The following is a 19,598-nucleotide window of genomic DNA, read 5'->3' as shown; positions in this document are numbered from 1 at the left end:
ACGCCAGCATCAATTGTGCGCTTGGTTATTTTAGTCATTGATTTGCCGCCATAGTAGACATGCATGAGTGCCTGAACTGCCTGAAACAAGTCGTCAGTAAATCCAGTCTCACTTCCTGCACAAACCTCTGTAGGTTTGTAATACATTTGCATAATCCCAGCCTACGGTCTTCATTGGCTGCCCGTGAACAACATCTACTTTGCCCTCAAACACTATAGTTGTAGCTGAGGCCTAGAAAAGTTTTTTGTATGAAAGCAAATCCACTTTAAAAAGAATGACGACTCAGGCTTGAATTTATAAGGTAAAACCGACGCCATAATTACAGTTCCTATCACTGTGTATATACAAGTGCTGAGAAAGCCTCTGGATCAAAAATTCTGATATGGTAGGCTAATTGTTGTTTCACGCTGTAAGCTGTAGATCAATCACAACTATTCACACCAAAATAGTTTCTAATGAGCATGCGAAACTTTCTCGTGAGCACGCAAAAGTTTCTCGTAAGCACGTGAAAGTCTGTATATTTTTATTTTTGAAAAGGTCCCTTTAGGGGCTCCGTACATGTAAACCTATTGTAGGAGACCTCCAAAACTAAATTAGTAACCTTAAAATAGTATAATAGGGGCACTTCAAAAGGCATGAATGGATTGTGAATAGCAATATAGTGTGGCGGGACTAACAAAAGGAAATTAAAGTGTGAAACTGGTTTAGCTGGATGACGTATAAGGAACAAATTCTCACAGGAAAAGTAAGCCTTAATTGTGCAGAGTGTCTAATGCTTAATGCATCAATAATTTAACTGTCATGAAATGTAACAAAATGCTAATACCCATCAAAGAGACTGAGAGGGAGCCTTTGGAGTCGATGGCACTGTAATCGGGACGGGACAGCAACGCTCATTTCTTAACTAATGTAAGATTTCCATTAAGACAAATCAATGCTCAGCTTTGTTAACCCAGACCCAGAACTTAGTTCAGCACAAAAGAAGCCACAAACAGATCCAAAAATCTGCATTATATTAGAGCAACTTCCCACCAACACTGATTTCTTAGCCCTTGTCCTCAACTGAAAATGTTCTATATCTACTTTGGCGTGTACATGAATTTAAGGCATTGATTTTTCTCAAAGATCAGAGGAAAAGATGTTGCACACATTGGCACACTGCATAAAGAAGCGTATTATACAAAAACAAAAGATATTTTCAAAAACAAACAAAAAAATATTTTCTTAAACTGTGTGTTTGTCTTGTTTTCCAATTATAAAAAATATCTAAACACTCCAAAAACAAGATAATTTTGTTAAACAAAAGTATATTATAATATTAGTTATATAGTTATAATTACCTAATTATATTATAACATAATTACCTATAATATAATAAAACATATTATATATATATATATATATATATATATAAAAAGCTATATTCTCTGTAAAGAAGTCTTAATATTTTATGGTTAATTTAATTTAAGTTAATTTTAACTATTATCTGTTTATCTTTTTTTTAAGGATGTTTAGATATTTTGACAGGGGGAAAAAAAACACCCCCAAAAAATACTCATTAAGAAATTTTTTTTTTTGCAGTTTGTTCTAGTCCATCCCAAAACCCCTAATTACTCTTGTGCAGGCCTTTGCTATGTTTACTAAAGATGAATTTCCCAAGATTCCCATGACATTTCAATATCCGGCTCTTTCAAACATGTTGCCGGAGCTGGGGAATCCCATCAAGTCAGACTGTAATGAAAAACATAAGCCTTGTATAAGCAAAGAGCAGAAAGTATGTTTTCCTTGGTGAGGCCTGGTCTGGTGCTCATGGGAGGTGAACATCAGGAGGCACTGAGCGTCGACAGAGCGCAGATGAGGAGCGGAGAGAGAGAAAGTGTGCACAGCCTTCCGGCTCTGGATCCACGTGCACCCATGCCTGTAAGCAAACGCAGACACAACCATTAAGAAACACTATTTAACCTCCCAAAGGAGAGAAAGACAGACAGAGCATTGTGGTTTCAATTCGCAGACAGCTCTTTCCTAAATCAAAGAGCAATTGTATATAAGGTAAGCTCCACAATCTAAATTATTAGGCAATTTCCAAGAACAAAATATATATATTTTTTCTTTTCCAAATAAATGGTCAGAAAATGGTCAGTTTCAGGGAGTCAAAGCCAATATCAATTAATATATTAGAATTTATATATATATATATATATATATATATATATATATATATTTTTTTTTTTTTTTTTTTTCAAAATATATCTAAATGCACGCACACACACATATATAACATTATATTTATTATTAACTTACATTGAACCGATGAAACGGACAATACTATGTACATTTTTGTTTACGAATTTCCATTGAAAAACTATATATATTTTGTTGCAGGAATTATTTACATTATTTTAAATAATTGGAAATATATATATATATATATATATATATATATATATATATATATATATATATATATATATATATATATATATATCTATCTGAATAGAATGGTAGAGCAGAGCTTGATTAATTAAATGGAACATGATAATTTATAGATAGATGATAGTTTATCTAGCATCTCTAATAGTTCTTATCACAACAATAATTTTTTTTAAAAACCCGAGATTTCTGCCTCTAATGCTCATCATACCAATTCGTACCCTGTTCTTGGAAAGAGCCATTATTGAGGAAAGTATCCTGTGATGATAATGCTCGGGTTGAATCTGTAAGCAGATCTCTGTAAGAAGGGGGAGGGAAGTAGAGCATGTTTTGATTGCCTCCCATTTGAGAGAATGAAGGAATTGGGGGTGATTCTCACTCATTTATATGCCACTCGGGCTTCGCAGTGACAGAGATAGATAGCAGAGGAGTGTGCATTTCTTAAAAGGTCGGATTCTATGACTCACTGAAAGATTGAAGCGAACAGAGCAAAATATTTAGGCGTCCAAACCGACTGAATCCCCATTAAGAGCTTATCAATGCCAGCGGAAGATGAAATAAAAGACGGCAACAGGAAATGAGAGACTTACTGAGTTGGTGGATGTGGATAGGCTCACTTCCTTCCCCCAAGCCCCCTTCACTGAGGGTCTTGATCTGAATGACGTAGTTGTCATTTGGATTGAGGGTCAACTCCACCGAGGTTTTGTTGGTGATGACAGAGTACATGTCGTTATTCCGGTGTCTTCTGTACAGCACCTGTGGATGATGGCACCCCAATCAATCAAAGTTTCATTCAAAAGAATTAAAACTAGGGCCCTTAATCATTAAAAAAATAAAAATAAGAATTAAGTTATGTTCATCAATTAGATCTATTGAAATCCCCCAAATGTATATAATTTTAAGACATTACATTATAGTGGCATTATAATAGACATACCTGACTTGTAAAAGTGCTTATTATTATTAAGTTTTTATTAATTGCACTGAATTAATACATCACACTGACAGCTCTAATAAAAACTGGAATGAATCACGTTCCTCCTTCAATACAAGCCTATTTTATAAACTGACCCAAGTCAGATCGCTTTGAAAAATAATAACATAATAACCTCTTCTCAAAAAGCTGCATGATTTGAGGCATCATTCATGTCTGTAGCAGTTTAAGATTAAGAGAAAGTGGTTAATTAAAATCTCTATTCCTAAGTATAAGCAATAGCAGTGATGTTTGCCATGAAAGGAGTTAAACATAGGTGATGCTCTGTTTTTCTAGATAATGTTTACTGATGCTAATGGCAAATACTTTCCCCTGAGCTTCATGACTGTTTTCCCTTGTGGGGAAATTAGTACTGTGAGAGCTGTTAATTGCATGCATGTGTAATTAAGAGAGAGGTGGAACGAGACATGAAATAGCATATGCTGTGCCCTTATCTATAAAAACACACAAATGAATGGGTTTCAGGCATGTAACTGCCATATCTTTGTAGCTAAATTATTGCACCCGACAACCCTTATTATGTATATCAATAGTATCAGACGCAATAATGCATTGTAGTTCCTGCCATCATTGTTTGGCTCACAATGTAGCAATGGATATGCCTGCATGCTAAAGGAAAAACAAAGAATTACCTCCAGTAAAACTCTCATAAAACATCCGAATGCATTTTCCAGGTGCAGAGATAATGTCACTCACTATGTATCCGGTGACCTCAGATTCAGTTTCGAGAGCAATGACGGGATCCCACTGAAGCAAAAGCTGAGAGCCAATCAGATTCCACTCCACATTCTGAGGAGGCTGTCCAGGCGCTGAGGTTTGCGTGTGTGTGAAAGATATGGATAGAAGAAGAAAGAAAAGGTTATGTGCAATTGTGTTATTGCATTCAATGACATGACATGAAATGTTTGACAAGCACATTAGTACCGTCAGCAGCGATAGTTATTTCAGCCCAAATCCATTGCTAATTTAAAACAGTTTCTCTCAGGCTGACTTGGAAACTGTGATTCATACCATGCTAATTAGATATAATTGATTTTGGTTTTAAGCCTCTACAGTTTGATACTGTCTTATATATATATATATATATATATATATATATATATATATATATATATATATATATATATATATATATATATATATATATATATATGCTGTTCAGCCTTTAGGGTCAATTTCTGCTGCTTTTAAATTATTTATAAATAAACATGAATTGACTTAATTTGACTACAACAAAAATAGATGGTTGAAAACTCCTTCAGTAGGGAAAAAACACACCTTCAAGTCATGTCTCAGCAGTTTCTGTGAACGGTTTCAACAACAACACAAAAGAAATTTACAAGCAATTTGTAGATCTGTCCAAAAGTTATAAGTTATGAATATTTCACAGACATAACTCACAGCACAATTCTGCTAGTTTATCTACTACTCGGTGCCTCAAGCAAAAATGTCTTTGACAACTTTAAGATTTAAGATTTGATGATCCTTAAAAAAAACTCTGCTGAATGTTATGGGAGTTTATTCCTGCAGCAGAGTAAATAAAAAAAGTTAATTGAGAGAAGTTTTAAAAAAGGGGACCTATTTAATGACGTGTTTATGGCAACAGACATAGGTGATTCAACAGTACTTCTATTATTAGATCTTACTGCAGCGTTTGACACAATTGACCATAACATTTTAATTTCACGCTTAGAAAATTATGTAGGTATTCGAGGTAATGTTTTAAATTGGATTAAGTCTTATTTTCAAAACAGAACTTTTGCAGTACAAATGGGAGAATGTACTTCAAAATCTGCGTCTTTGTCATGCGGTATTCCACAAGGATCCATTTTGGCGCCAGTTTTTTTCTCACTTTACATGCTTCCGTTAGGTCAGATTATGAGGAAATATGAGATTTCCTTTCATTGCTATGCAGACGACACCCAGTTATATCTACCCTTAAAACCAACTGTCCCTGCTGCTGTAGGTAAGCTGGAGGAGTGTCTCGGGGAGATTAAAAGGTGGATGTCTGCAAATTTTCTGTCTCTAAATGAATCTAAAACAGAATTGATTTTATTTGGTCCTTTATTATTTTGGTAACACTTTAGTTTAGGGTCAAATTCTCACTATTAACTAGCTGCTTATTAGCATGCATGCTACTATTGGCTCTTTTATTAGTACTTATAAAGCACATATTAATGCCTTATTCTGCATGAACACATTCTACTTCACTTAATCATACCCACTACCTAAACTGAACAACTACCTTACTAACTATTAATAAGCACTTATTAGGAGTTCATTGAGGTAAAAGTTGTAGATCATAGTTAGTAAATAGTGAGAATTGGACCCTGAACTGAAGTGTGACTATTATTTTTATTCTGAGATCGAAACAGGCTTCCATTGAACCTTCTTCTTACATCCAACAAAGAATATTTTACCAATATCTTCCAATTAAAAACCCGTACATTGAATAAATGTCGAAAAATGGACTCACATGGTTTTTTGGTGGTAACATTGACAGGTACGGACTGGGGGCCAGTTCCTGCAGTATTGAAGGCACACACCGCTAAATAATACTGAGTTGTCCCCTGCAGGCCGCTGACATTCACTGCTGTGTAGTTTCCAGTGATCCGCACTTTACCCACTGTATCCGGCTTGGTGTCATCTTCCCAGTACACCACCTGTTCGCCAGGACACACAACAAGGGTATTTTATATATCCTTGACTATGTTTTTACATGTAAATAGCTCTCTGCCAATACAATTACTCACTCTTGCAACCCACTGTGACCCTAAACATTGCAGATTTTTCACAAAGTGCTACTACGCAGATAAGAGTTTTTGGCATTTTCATTTAACTAAAAAACGGATAAACTGAAATATGTTAACTGGATTTACAGTGTTAAATATCAGGATAATATACAAAGTAAATGTCACAATTTTTTAATCTGCTGCCAAAGAAGGTGAGACATGATATGCACAAAATGCATTACAGACATTACACTTGGCATGAGATTTCTGATGAGTCTTTCAACATGACATGGTTTTACAAGATTTCACGATATTTGACTTTACATTCACTTCATTCAGCTCATCATTTGTGTCTTTTCTGCAGCTTACAAGCTTGTGAACATCTCTGGCTATCTGGTAATATGATATTTTTGTAAAATCGTATGGAGATTCCCTTAAGGATATGAAATTTCAATTAACTTTTAGCAGTGTGTGCTAGGTGAAAAACAATTAGATAGCGGAAATGAAATAATCAATTATTAACCCTGAGTTCTATGTAATATCTATATTGAGACATTAAGTCTTTGATTAGATAATAATGAGATCCAGTCAAGGGAGGAATATTTCTAAAATATTTATTTTCTACTTTTCTACTAGAAGTATGTTGTCCATACAGCAGGATTGTGCGTCATTCAGACTTGAATTGAGAATCCTGAATGAATCCTTTCATTCCAATTCAGTTCCTACATTTTAACTGAGACAGCAAACATGTTGCAGAATTTTAATTCAAAATTGAATGTAAGGAAGTAGAAATCAACAAATTCAAAGAAAGTCATGTGACTGTATTTTTCTAACAGATAGTTAGACAGACATACTTTTGAAATGCTACCCACAGTATAGACATTTTTGTTTACTGTTCAAAAGTTGGGAGACAGTAATATTTTAAAATATTTTAGAAAGAAGAGTATCTCCAGATTATTTTATTAATAATACAGAAAAAATAAATATTGTTAAATATTATTACAATTTAAAATAACAGTTTTCTATTAGAAACTGTAATATATTCCTTGACGGAGCTGAATTTTCAGCATCATTACTCCAGTCTTCAGTGTCACATGATCCTTCAGAATAGTTATTATATAATGTATGTATTCTGTATGATTCTGATATGATGATTTGGTGCTTAAGAAATATTTCTTATTATTATCAATGTTGAAATCACTTAATCTTTTTATGAAAACAGTTTTTCAGGACTCTTCGATGAATAGAATGTTTAAACGAACAGCATTATATATTGTTTTGTAACAAAGTAAAAGTCTTGACTGTCACTTTTGATCAATTCAATGCACACATGCTTAAAAAAATAATGAATTTCTTTTTAAAAACTGAACTCAGTTTGGAGTACCGGTATATATTTTATCATATTTCATAAACTTTTGTAGATCATGGAAGACGAACACTTTCCCAGAATGCATTACCTGTGTTGAATTACTTGATTTGCAATTCAAAGTAAATCAAAGTTTGCAAATTAAATTCTTATTTAAATTATTCCAAATTTAATTAAAATTCAGCTTCCTGTGGGTTTGACTGAAAATAATGAAGTGATGAATCGAAAAGAAGCAATAATTTAGAAAAATGCAAAATAGATGCATTTGGATTAGTGGTCTCAGACTTTTTGAGCTCACTGTTTGGTTTTGTGAAAGAGGAAATGAAGTGATGGTTTAAACAGGAATTTTCCATTTCAAATATTGCAGGTGCTTCAAAGGACCTTGAGCACAAATAAATGGTATATACGGCATACAGCGCAGTTCCTTGATCCATGCTGCTTTGATTTGGTCTTTCAGTCCTTGCTAACCAAAGACGAGACAAAAATAAAACCTAGAAAGTTTTCTTTTTTCCCCCTCATTTAGAATCCAGTGACATGATAGTTCTATTCTTTCCAGACAATACGGCAGCTACCATGGCAACGTGGCTGTTTTGTGCCTCAGGGCAGGGGTGACAGAGATGGAGAGAGTGGCTTGTGAGAAAGCAAGACTCTCTTTGCATTCTTGAAAGGCCAGCGGAGAGCTTTCATCCAGCTTCTGAGAGACGCAGATATTTAACAAAGTGCAGTCTAAACACTGGCATTCTCGATGTTTGAGGTGGGATGGGAGAGGTAAGAAGCACTTTTAATAATTGCTTGAGATCTGGATTGCATCATTACTGGAAAAAACATGACATTTAACGTTACCGTGTACGGCAAGACAATTGAGCCAAACCTCATATCCAAGAACTCTTTCAGGGGTGACCGGAATCGGCTCCCAGGTAACTTCGATGTCGGCCGCCGACAGACTTTTTGCTGACACCCTTTCTGGCGGTACGCTCGGCACTGCGAAGGAACAGAGAAATGTTGACTTATTCAAAAAGCTTTCCAAAGCCAACAAGGTAAAATTGGATTAAGTCAGAGAATAAAGCCCTGGTCTCACCTGAGAGAGGCCTTACTTCATTTTAATGGGAACTGTGACTGACAGAGAAGGAGACAATCTGCTGGGAAAATTCAATTAACACTCTAGCAGATGAATAGGCCTGTAAGTGTCTAGCAGGATTTGTTGTAACCTATAGCAGCAATAACTAATATAAGGTTGTCATTCGCAGCTTGAACGAGGGAGGAGGGGCGAAAGCTGTCTCAATCAACTTATTCCATTATTCTCATTCAAGGTCACACCTGTATGCGTGAAGGGAGGGAATAGAGAGTGTTTGAGAACGTGAAGGGACTATTGCTGAGTCGGAATGTGTTCCTAATATTTTAGCTCCACAGGCCCACACAATGTATCGTTGACTGGCCTATATTAATATTTTCTGTTGAATAGGCCAGTATTGAAAGCAGCAAACATCAGGGATTGGACTATGAGGCTTATACGTAGGACTAGCGATTTGGGCTAATTGATCAATTTTGCTATTATTTTCTATAGTAAATAGTACTATTAATGTGCCACACTTTCAATATATGATTTTACCTTAAAGGGGTGGTTGATTATGATTTCACTTTTTTAACTTTAGTCAGTGTGTCAGTCTCCCTCAATATCAGGGAGATATTTTCTTTAACAGAAATCACTTTTTAAGGACTACAAGAAACGGCTGTTTGTTAGTGATGTTAATGACATCACTAACTCTAAAATTTACAAAACCCTGCCCCCGGGAATGGGATTTATAGATTATCATGACAGAATATGCTAATAAATGACTAGAAGATAGTTAACTCCACATCAGCTACATAAATTCATCAACTAACCATTCAGAAATGTCCAGTTGCATTCTACATGTTGTCACTTTTTCTTGAGTCTCTCCATCTTTGTCTGACTCCGTTTTGAACATAGAAGGCTAAAAGTGTTTTGAAATTTTCAGTGCATGTCTGTGTGAGGTTATCAGAGCTGCTAACACCCAAGCTCTTAAAGCTCCCTCCTCTGTGCCGGGAGCAGCAGCTCAATTGCATTTAAAGGGACACACACAAAACAACGTGTTTTTGCTCACTCCCAAAAAAGTGACAATTTTAACATGCTATCAAAAATATCTGTGGAGTATTTTGAGCTAAAACTTCACATACACACTCTGAGGACATCAGAGACTTATTTTACATCTTGTGAAAAGGGCATTATATAACCCCTGTAAGTAAATTCTATGTAATGTAAACTCTCTGTAAAAAAAATAAAAATTATAATACCGGCCATCACATTGTTATCAGTCATAAATATATGATTGAATTACCTTATAAGTAATTACCAGTTGTTTTTATCACTTCAAATTTGTAAAAAAAAAATAAGGTTAAGAAAGTTATTCTATGCACATGTGTTTGTGAGTGTTGATGTACATAAATCCAGCTCTACCTTCTTCTGCGGAGAACACTGTTGCAATAGTGCTGAAAGGTCCTTCTCCGCGGTTGTTGAACGCCCCCACTTTGACATTGAATGGCGAGAATGGTGGAATGGTGTCATTGCGGAAAACGTAGCGGGTGACACTGGGTGCTGAGATCACGGCGCGGGTCCAAGTGACCATGCCCACTGGCCGGAAAGCAATGATATAACCAAAGCCCTCTCCGTTCTGCAACTCCTCTGGAACAGGCTTAAAGTGGAACACAAAACTATAGTGATATTAAAACAAATTGAGGTCAACACACCAACTGACTCACATGGGGCTTTATTAGCACTATAGTTTAAAGGCCGCTTTCTTTCTGTCTTTTTTTTTATTGTTATGCATGCAAGTTTCATAAACTCATAGAGAGACTATATGGAACATTTAAAGGACTTAACTCACCTAAAAAAAGCGATATGGTAATAAATATGTTTTAAAAAAAACAATACTTTGTACATACACTGCTGTTCAAAAGTTTGGGGTTGGTAAGTTTTTTAATGGATTTGAAAGTCTTTTGTTTTCACCAAGGCTTCATTTTGTTAATTTAATATCTGTTCCCTTTCGAGGGAACTCGGACTTTGTCGAATGACACTTTGGGGGAACGCCCCTCAGTGTAGCGTCTCTGAAGCATGAATGAAACTAAGCCCATCTCTGATTGGTGTTGCGTCATGACGTAATGAGTGACGCCATACAAGCGGAAGCTATAAAGGATGCCGGCACACATGAGATGTCAGCTTTCTGTTCTTCAGCAAGCGCTCTCTGTTTGACTTGTCTGTCTTATTTGGTGTTGTCTGTCACAAGCATTTCAAATATATATATATATATATATATTATGGCGAGCCAAGCGAGTTTCACGCGGTGTGTACATCCCTGCCCTCGTTATATCACGGGTGGGGACACACATCGTTTGTGCACACATTGTTTGGGAGTGCAGCACGCGCGGGCAGCTCGAGGGGGCTGCTTGCGAGGATTGTGAAAAACGTCCAATCCGTGTGCTGAGCTCCCGCCTGGCCATTTTTAACGAGGATGGTCAGGCTCGCGAGCCTCCTGGTGCGGGACCCGCGTTTGCTGAGGCAGCGCGGCAACGCTCTTCATGGGGCTCGCAAATGGATCTGACAGGGGATCTCGAGAATACCGAGGCACATTCTCGGGATTCCTCTGTCAGTTCTGATGTTCTCCCACCTCGCGCAGAAGTCCGCCCCGCGCCTTCTTCCGCACAAGTGGAGGACCCGATGTTTGAGCTGTCTGCTTCCCGAGGAAGTAGACGTGCTCAGCATCGAGGGCGGAGATTTTGGGGATGACTCGCCACCCCATGTCCCCACATATGAGGAGCTGGTAGAGGATGTCTCTCGTGCTGTGGCCCGTCTTAATATCAGTTGGCCACATGAGAGGCAGGAAGCGCTCGTGAAAAGCAAATTAGACGAGCGCTTCCTGCAGCACAGAGAGCAACCTCAACACCGGGGCTTGACTTTCTTTCCCGATTTACACAACGAGTTGTGTAAATCGTGGAATAAACCACATTCCTCGCGCGTGTCCAACCCCCCTGTCCTTAATTATAGTAATATTTTGGGGGCGCGAGAGAAAGGTTATGGGACGATGCCAAAGGTGGAACAACCATTAGCCACCTATTAATCACCTGAATCGGCATCGTCCCTAAAAGCCCCGGTGCTGCCCACTAAGCCGTGTAGGGATACATCTTCCTTGGTGGGCAGGGCTTATATGGCTGCGGGTCGGGCTGGTGCTTGTTACACACTATGGCAGTGTTACAAGCTTACCAGGCCGACCTTCTTAAGGATATTGATGAGGGCGAGGGACCAACTCCAGAAGATGCAGCGGAGTTGAGGAAGGCTGCAGATTTATCTCTCCGAGTCACCAAGGAGACGGCCCGTGCCATCGGCCGCTCCATGGCAGCTATGGTGGTCTCAGAGAGACATTTATGGTTAAATCTGTCGGGGATCAAGGAAAAGGACAGGGCTTTTCTCCTTGATGCCCCGATTTCTGGCCTGTTCGCGATGCCGTAAATACAGTCGTCGACAGGTTTCAGGAGGTGAAAAAGCAATCTGCAGCCTTCAAGCAGTACCTCCCACGCCGCTCCAAATCCAAGAAGCCTGCCCCCAGTGGGCAGCCGCAGCCAGCTACCAGCTCCTCCGCCTATAGACAGGCGCAGAAAGAGAGCGTTGCGTCTAGAGCCCCTCCTCAAGGAGCCTGGGGGAATAGACGACGCTCTCAGGCGAAAAAGGCTTCGTCCAAGAGGTCCTAGCCAGCCTAGGTGTCGACTTCCCGCCGCCAAGTGCGCTTCGGGACGCATCGGTTTCCAGCGAACGCGCACTGCACTCTCCGCCCCACAGGCTTGCGGCCAGGCAGCAATCGCGTCCGCCCATCGAGAATCCTTTTCGGTCGAACACTGCCGGGGATCCGCTTCAGGGGGTCGAGAACGAATTTCGATTGGTACCCGAAGCCAGGCTCGAGAAAATATTTCGATGCATGGAAAAATCTCACGAATATTTCGCCTTGGGTCCTGCGCACTATTCAAGAGGGATACAGGCTGCAGTTCGGTTTACGCCCACCAAGGTTCAACGGGGTGGTCTGGACTGCAGTCGACCCAGTGCAGGGTCGGGTATTGGAACAGGAAGTAAACTCCTTGCTGGTAAAGGAGGCTATAGAACGTATTCCTCCACCGGACAGGGAGTCCGGGTTTTACAGCCGCTACTTTATAGTTCACAAAAAGGGTGGGGGATTGCGTCCAATAATAGATCCCAGACACTTGAATCTTTCTCTGAGGAGATTCAGGTTCAAGATGCTCACTATTCCCACAATCGTGAGTCAAATTCAATCCGAAGATTAGTTTGTCACGATAGATCTAAAGGACGCATACTTCCACATATCCATCCTTCCATCTCACAGGAAGTTCCTGAGGTTCGCTTTCGGGGGCGAAGCGTACCAATATCGGGTTCTTCCGTTCGGCCTAGCTCTCTCCCCACTCACATTTACCAAATGCATGGATGCAGCTCTAGCACCGCTGAGGCTCCAGGGCATCAGGGTGCTCAATTATATCGACGACTGGCTGATTCTGGCCCAGTCACAAGAGCTGGCGGTTCGGCATCGAGATGTCGTCCTCGCCCACATTCAAAGCCTGGGGTTGAGACTCAACACGAAAAAGAGCGTGTTGACACCAGCCCAGAGAACCACGTTCCTGGGAGTGGTGTGGGACTCGGTCACGATGCGGCAAGATTGTCTCCTGCACGAATCGAGTCCATTCTGGCCACAGTGTCCAGGATAAAGCTAGGCCAAGCCATTACTGTGAAACATTTTCATAGAGTGTTGGGGCTCATGGCAGCAGCGTCCAACATTATTCCATTTGGCCTGCTGCACATGAGGGCCCTCCAGTGGTGGTTGAAAACCAAGGGGTTCTCCCCGAGGGGGAACCCGTTCCGCATGATCAGGGTAACGCGCAGATGCCTTCGTTCCCTATCTAAGTGGAAAAAAGCTTGGTTTCTGTCCCAAGGTCCAGTGTTGGGAGCGTCATGTCGCCGGAAAACCGTTTCGACAGACGCCTCCCTCACGGGCTGGGGCGCGGTCATGGACGGCCGCTTTACGACAGGCCTATGGCAGGACCATCATTCCTCCTGGCACATAAACTGCCTGGAGATGTTGGCGGTGCTCCGAGCTCTGAGGAGCTTCCTGCCGGACCTCAAAGGTCATCATGTCCTTGTGAGGTCAGACAATATGTCGGTTGTGGCCTATATAAGCCATCATGGGGGTCTGAGGTCTCTCCCGCTATGCAGACTGGCGCATCAGATCCTCCTGTGGTCCCTGGGGAAGCTGTTATCTCTAAGAGCAACAAACATCCGAGAGAGTCAAAATCAGATAGCAGACATCCTGTCGAGACAGGGGCTGAGGCCCGGGGAATGGAGACTTCACCCCGAGGTGGTGGAGTCAATATCTCAGAGGTTCGGCCCAGTGGAAGTGGACCTATTTGCATCTCGAGAGACGACCCACTGTCCACTGTGGTTTTCCCTCACTCATCCAGCCCCGCTGGGGTTGGATGCCATGGTGCAGACGTGGCCGAGGCTGCGTCTGTATGCATTTCCCCCGATCGCTCTGCTCCCGGGAGTTCTAGAGAGGGTCCGTCGCGACGGGATCAGTCTACTGCTGGTAGCCCCGTTGTGGCCGGCCCGAGTATGGTTCTCAGACATTGTATCGCTCCTAGACGGCCATCCGTGGGAGATTCCCCTCAGGAGGGACCTGCTGACACAGGCAGAGGGCTCAAATATTTCACCCTCGGCCCGAGCTATGGAAGCTGTGGGTCTGACCAATGAGGGGGCACAGTACCTAGAGGCCGGCCTATCAGCTGGAGTAGTGGAGACCATACTCAGCTCTAGAGCTCCCTACACGAGGAAATTGTACGGCTTAAAGTGGAATGTCTTTACCAATTGGTGTAGAGGGCGTGAGGTGGATCCAGTTAACTGCCCAGTGGCTTCAGTTCTGGAGTTCCTCCAAGATCGCTTTTCAGCTGGTCTTACCCCGTCCACACTCAAGGTGTACGTGGCTGCCATTGCGGCTTTCCACGCTCCTCTGGGTGATGGGCCTCTGGGGAGACAGCAGTTGGTCGTACGTTTCCTCCGTGGGGCTTGGAGGATGTGACCTGCGGCTCGTTCCAGGGTTCCCACATGGGAGATTGGAGATTGGAGATTGTGAGATTGTGGTTGGGTCTCTGCAGCAGGAGGGATGTAGAGGTCAGTAAGCAGGGCTGAGTTGAGTGGGGGACGGAGGGGGGGGACTCTGGGACGCAAGAATCACTGTCTTCATGTTTTTTATCATTTACGCCCGTGTTATGGAAATCATTATGAACAGCAGCTACGCTAATTATTTTCCCTTTTTGCTTTTCTGCTGTTATCTCGGGACGCGAGTCCCGAGAAAAACGGCGTTCGTCAGCTCCAGTTTGTATCCAGCCTTTCACGGAGACTTCAGATACCCCAATCACAAAGCCTGTGAAGAGACGACTCAACACCGGCGATATGGACCCTCTATGGTGGACGGCACTGATCCTCAACAACTCGTCTCAACACCGGCGTGATTACTTGGACTTCCAAAAGATGGAAATGGATAAATATTCTAAATGTTCCGATCCAATCTGACTTGTAATGCTGCCCGAATCATAAATCATGCACTGTTCCTTCGTTGGCCAGAGGAGAACTGGCCCTCCGACTGAGTCTGGTTTCTCCCAAGGTTTTTTTCTCCATTCTGTCACCTGATGGAGTTTTGGTTCCTTGCCACTGTTGCCTTGTCTTTTGGCTTGCTTAGTTGGGGACATTTAATTTTCAATAATATTATTGATCTGCCTTACTTAAGGTGGACGTTGACGCAATTTTCTTTTAGAAACAAACTCTGTTATATTATTTTCATGTTATCACTGTGAAGCTGCTTTGATACAATCTGTATTGTAAAAAGCGCTATATAAATAAAGGTGACTTGACTTGACTTGACTTGACCTGGCAGTGGTTCTCGAAGGGCTGGCCGAGGCCCCCTTCGAACCATTGGAGTCGGCTGAGGACAAGAACCTTTCCCTGAAGGTGGTTTTTCTGTTGGCCATTACTTCTCTGAGGAGGGTAGGAGATCTCCAGGTGCTCTCTATATCTAACGGGTGCCTGGAGTTTGTTCCAGGCGACATTAAAGCCATCCTACATCCTAGGTTCTGCAGGCTTTTCATCCTCCACCTCACGTGACGGCGGATGAGGAGAGACTTCATCTGCTCTGCCCTGTCAGAGCTCTAAAAATTTACATTCTGAGGTCCTCTTCATGGCGGCAGTCAGATCAGTTGCTGGTGTGTTTTGGGTCGCCCAAGAAGGGTCTTCCCGCCTCCAAACAGACCATCAGCAACTGGATAGTCCATGCTATTTCCTTGGCCTACCAGGTGCGCAACCTGCCGTCACCTTTGGCCGTGAGGGCTCATTCAACCAGAGGCATGGCGTCCTCTAGAGCCTTCCTCTCGAGGGCCCCAATCCAAGAGGTCTGTGATGCAGCAGGATGGGCCACCCCCCACACCGTTATTAGGTTTACAGTCTGGGCATCCCTTCTACGCCTGGCACTCTCGTGCTCTCGTCCTAAGTGTGCCTGTGAGCAGCTTCACACTAGGACAGGCAGGGCGCGTTGTGGCATAGTGGGTACTCGTTCCTCCAAAGTGTCATTCGATGCAGTCCGAGTTCCCTAGAAAGGGAACGTCCTCGGGTTACGACTGTAACCCTTGTTCCCTGAGAAAGGGAACGAGGACTGCGTCCTTTCGCCAAGCCTTCCCCTGCCTGGGAGCGACTTGCTTCATCACAGAAGCTGACATCTCATGTGTGCCGGCGTCCTTTATAGCTTCCGCTTGTATGCCGTCACTCATTACGTCATGACGCAACACCAATCAGAGATTGACTTAGTTTCATTCATGCTTCAGAGACGCTACGCTGAGTGGTGTTCCCCCAAAGTGTCATTCGACGCAGTCCTCGTTCCCTTTCTCAGGGAACAAGGGTTACAGTCGTAACCCAAGGACGTTTTCTAGTTCAATTAAAATATAATTTATTCCTGTGAATTTTCAGCATCATTTATCCAGTCTTCAGTGTCACATGATCCTTTAAAAAATAATTATATTATCCTGATTTGCTGCTCAAGATAACATTTCTTATTATAAACAATGTTGAAAACAGTTGTGCTGCTTAATATTTTTGTGGAAACTGTGATACATTTGTTTAGTGTTATTTGTTGATTAGAAAGCTCAGCATTTATTTGAAACATAATTGTTTAACATTATGAATTTATTAGTCACTTTTGATCAATTTAATGCATCCTTGCTGAATAAAAGTATTTATTAATTTATTTCTTTAAAAAATATATTTCTGAACTTTTGAAAGGTAATTAATCAAATCAAGTAAGACATCTAACCATTGTTGAATAAGCAGCATTTCAAATGTCTTTTACTGTTTTTATTACTCCACTTTTGCTGAAATTACTATTGTGCCACTCCACTCACTTCTGAACCAGGACAGTTACAGAATAGTATGCAAAAATGGCCCTCCGACATGTGTTAGTTTTTAGGTTAGCTTAAATGCACTAAATCACTGCTACAGTTCACAAAAGGCTTTGAAAGTCAAATTTCTGCAGAATTTCTTATACCCAACAGCAAAAGAATGTTAGAATTTTCCCTTGCTAAGCCCTTACTTCTTCTTCCATTATGTATCTGAACAGAATCAAGCCTATTTGTGAGTGAAATAAACTTCTAAGAAACTCTCTGGTCCTGAGTTGACTTCCATTTGGAGAAGTAGTAAAGTCTGGAGTCCAGAGGGCAGGAGGGAGGGCTACAACGATCATAAAATGGCTACATTTCATTCTACACAATTAAGCACCGGCATTTAGCCCAGGCTGGCTGAGCTAGCAGTAAAATCTGACAAATGACTTACCTCCCATGTTATCACTAATTCCGATTTGGTACCTCCTCCGCCTCCAACATCAGTGGGAGCCGTGTCAGGTACTGCGGGCAAAAACCCAAAGAAGAGATTAAAAAGCTGCCGGCAGAGCTCTGATTGGGATTTTTCATTGCAAGTTTGAGCATTAAAAGTGTATTTAAATTTTCATCAAATTAAGACTGTAAACTATCACTCTCACATAGGTTCTACCCTCTTTAAACCACCCCCTTTAGAAATTTGTGAATAAAAGAATGCATAGGTTTGAGTGTTGTATGTGAAGTAAAAGTGATGGATGTGACGGATGACAGGAGAATTGAGAATGTATAGTTTGCTCCAGTGCTTTCAATTTTATTGCCTGTCTGAAAAAGAAAGAGATCCAGTGGAGTCTCACACTAGCATACTCACCAGCATCTTCTGTTCTGATCTTGGTAGATGGGGGACTGGGCTCTCCCATGCCGACACTGTTACTGGCCAGCACTCTGAACTCATATTCCACCCAGGCGTTTAAACCCACAACGGTTGCAGTCAAAGTATTCCCATTGATCACCTCAGGAACTAAGCATAAGAAGAACAGTAGCAACTAACTTAAAACAATTTTCAAGTTTAAGCACTAAAATTAAAACAGAAAAATTAAAATTAAAAATTAAAACTAAATAAAAAAATGATGGAGGCTTGTTTCCACCACTTAGTAAAAAATTAACTTATTACAAAAGTATTATGAGTTTTTATCTAACAATTCTGACTTTTTTTCTCAGAATTGCGTGATATAAATTCTCAAGTCACAATTGGTTGTTATAAAGTCAGAATTGCGAGATATAAACTTTCAATCCTCACCTTTTTCTCGCACTTGCGAGATTATATTTCACAATTCTGACTTTCATAAAATTTATATTTAATCCTATTGATTTATCTCACAATTCTGACTTTATAACTCACAATTGCAAGTTTATATCATGCAATTCTGAGAAAAAAGTCAGAATTGCAAGATAAAAAGTTGCAATTACCTTTTTCTTTTTTATTCTGTGGCAGAAACAAGCTTCCATTGAAAACAAATATACTAAAAACTAATATTACATACATTTTAGGCTTTATATATATATATATATATATATATATATGTGTGTGTGTGTATATATATATATATATATATATATATATATATATATATATATATACATATATATACATATAAATATATATAACTCTATAAAATCATAATTCAGCTTTTTCATTGAGATTGTGTTATTTATTTATTTATTTATTTTTACATTATTTACATTACATTATTTTCATGTACAGACAAACACAATGGCATGTGTCTGAGATGGGCAATGTACCTGTGTCGACAGCTTGCCAGCCGACAGTAAAGGGAGTCCTGCCCTGGATGACATATCCTGTTATGGGACTTCCGTTGTCCTGGCCTGGGCTCCAGGACAGCTGGGCCGTGCTGTCTGTGACCTCCTCCACCACAACCAAGTCTGGGGGGCTGGGGGGGCCTGACTCAATCGCATAGTCCATAAGGAATTGAATTAATTAAGAGCATTTGATTATACTTCACACCTGCTCAAATGTTACATTTGGCCCATGCACTGTGCATATTGATGACTTGGAAACTGCCTCACTCTGATTAGAGGAAGACTATTGTTTAGGAGTGTGTGTTCTAAGGTGTTAGACATGGCAAGCTTGTGCTTGTGTATGCTTGCATCAGTTTTAGCAAGGGCAACAAGTTGTGTGTATGTGTGTACACTTGTATATGCGCAACTAAATGATTCACATTTCTGCTCCAAATAACTCGCTGCCATTTAAATGTTTTCTCTTTATTTGCACTGCATTCTGGGGCCTGTCGTGCTGCTTAGCCGATGTGTAAATGAGCCAATTAAAGACATCCTCTATGATAAACAGCTCCTCTCCAAACACCTGGGACAGAACTGTGATGTGTAATGACCATGAATACCAATGTGACTCACAAAAACGCAGCAGCAAAGACGAGGCCCCATAAAACATCCCAAGTGACACATTTAGCACTCTCTGGAGTCTTGCTACATTAGCAGTGCCCTTTTATTGAAATACACACCTCGCAGGAAGCTCTTCACTGTGGAAGAAGGCAAATATTGTGCATGTAGACATAAA

At 40.7% G+C, this 19,598-nt stretch overlaps 1 protein-coding gene across 2 annotated transcripts in view; it reads right to left on the bottom strand.

Annotated features, from left to right (window-relative positions):
* Positions 1-1,566: 1,566 nt before the first annotated feature.
* cntn3b (contactin 3b) overlaps positions 1,567-19,598 on the bottom strand; it is a 103,013-nt gene continuing 84,981 nt past the window's right edge. For both annotated transcript variants that reach the window (XM_077198079.1, XM_077198080.1), the window contains 9 exons: positions 18,806-18,964; positions 17,874-18,023; positions 17,463-17,533; positions 9,999-10,233; positions 8,394-8,503; positions 5,901-6,087; positions 4,121-4,233; positions 3,021-3,186; positions 1,567-1,918 (listed from right to left, as the gene is read on the bottom strand). In XM_077198079.1, the coding sequence (XP_077054194.1) occupies positions 1,824-1,918; positions 3,021-3,186; positions 4,121-4,233; positions 5,901-6,087; positions 8,394-8,503; positions 9,999-10,233; positions 17,463-17,533; positions 17,874-18,023; positions 18,806-18,964 (1,286 nt within the window). In that variant the 3' untranslated portion in view covers positions 1,567-1,823. The remainder of the gene's footprint in view (positions 1,919-3,020; positions 3,187-4,120; positions 4,234-5,900; positions 6,088-8,393; positions 8,504-9,998; positions 10,234-17,462; positions 17,534-17,873; positions 18,024-18,805; positions 18,965-19,598) is intronic.

The sequence above is a fragment of the Siphateles boraxobius genome, unplaced genomic scaffold (genome assembly GCF_051911475.1).
Source record: "Siphateles boraxobius isolate OS27281-9 unplaced genomic scaffold, OSU_SipBor_1 41, whole genome shotgun sequence".
Classification (NCBI taxonomy): domain Eukaryota; kingdom Metazoa; phylum Chordata; class Actinopteri; order Cypriniformes; family Leuciscidae; genus Siphateles; species Siphateles boraxobius.
Note: the sequence above shows the minus strand (reverse complement) of the source record. Positions and strands in the feature narration are given on the sequence as shown.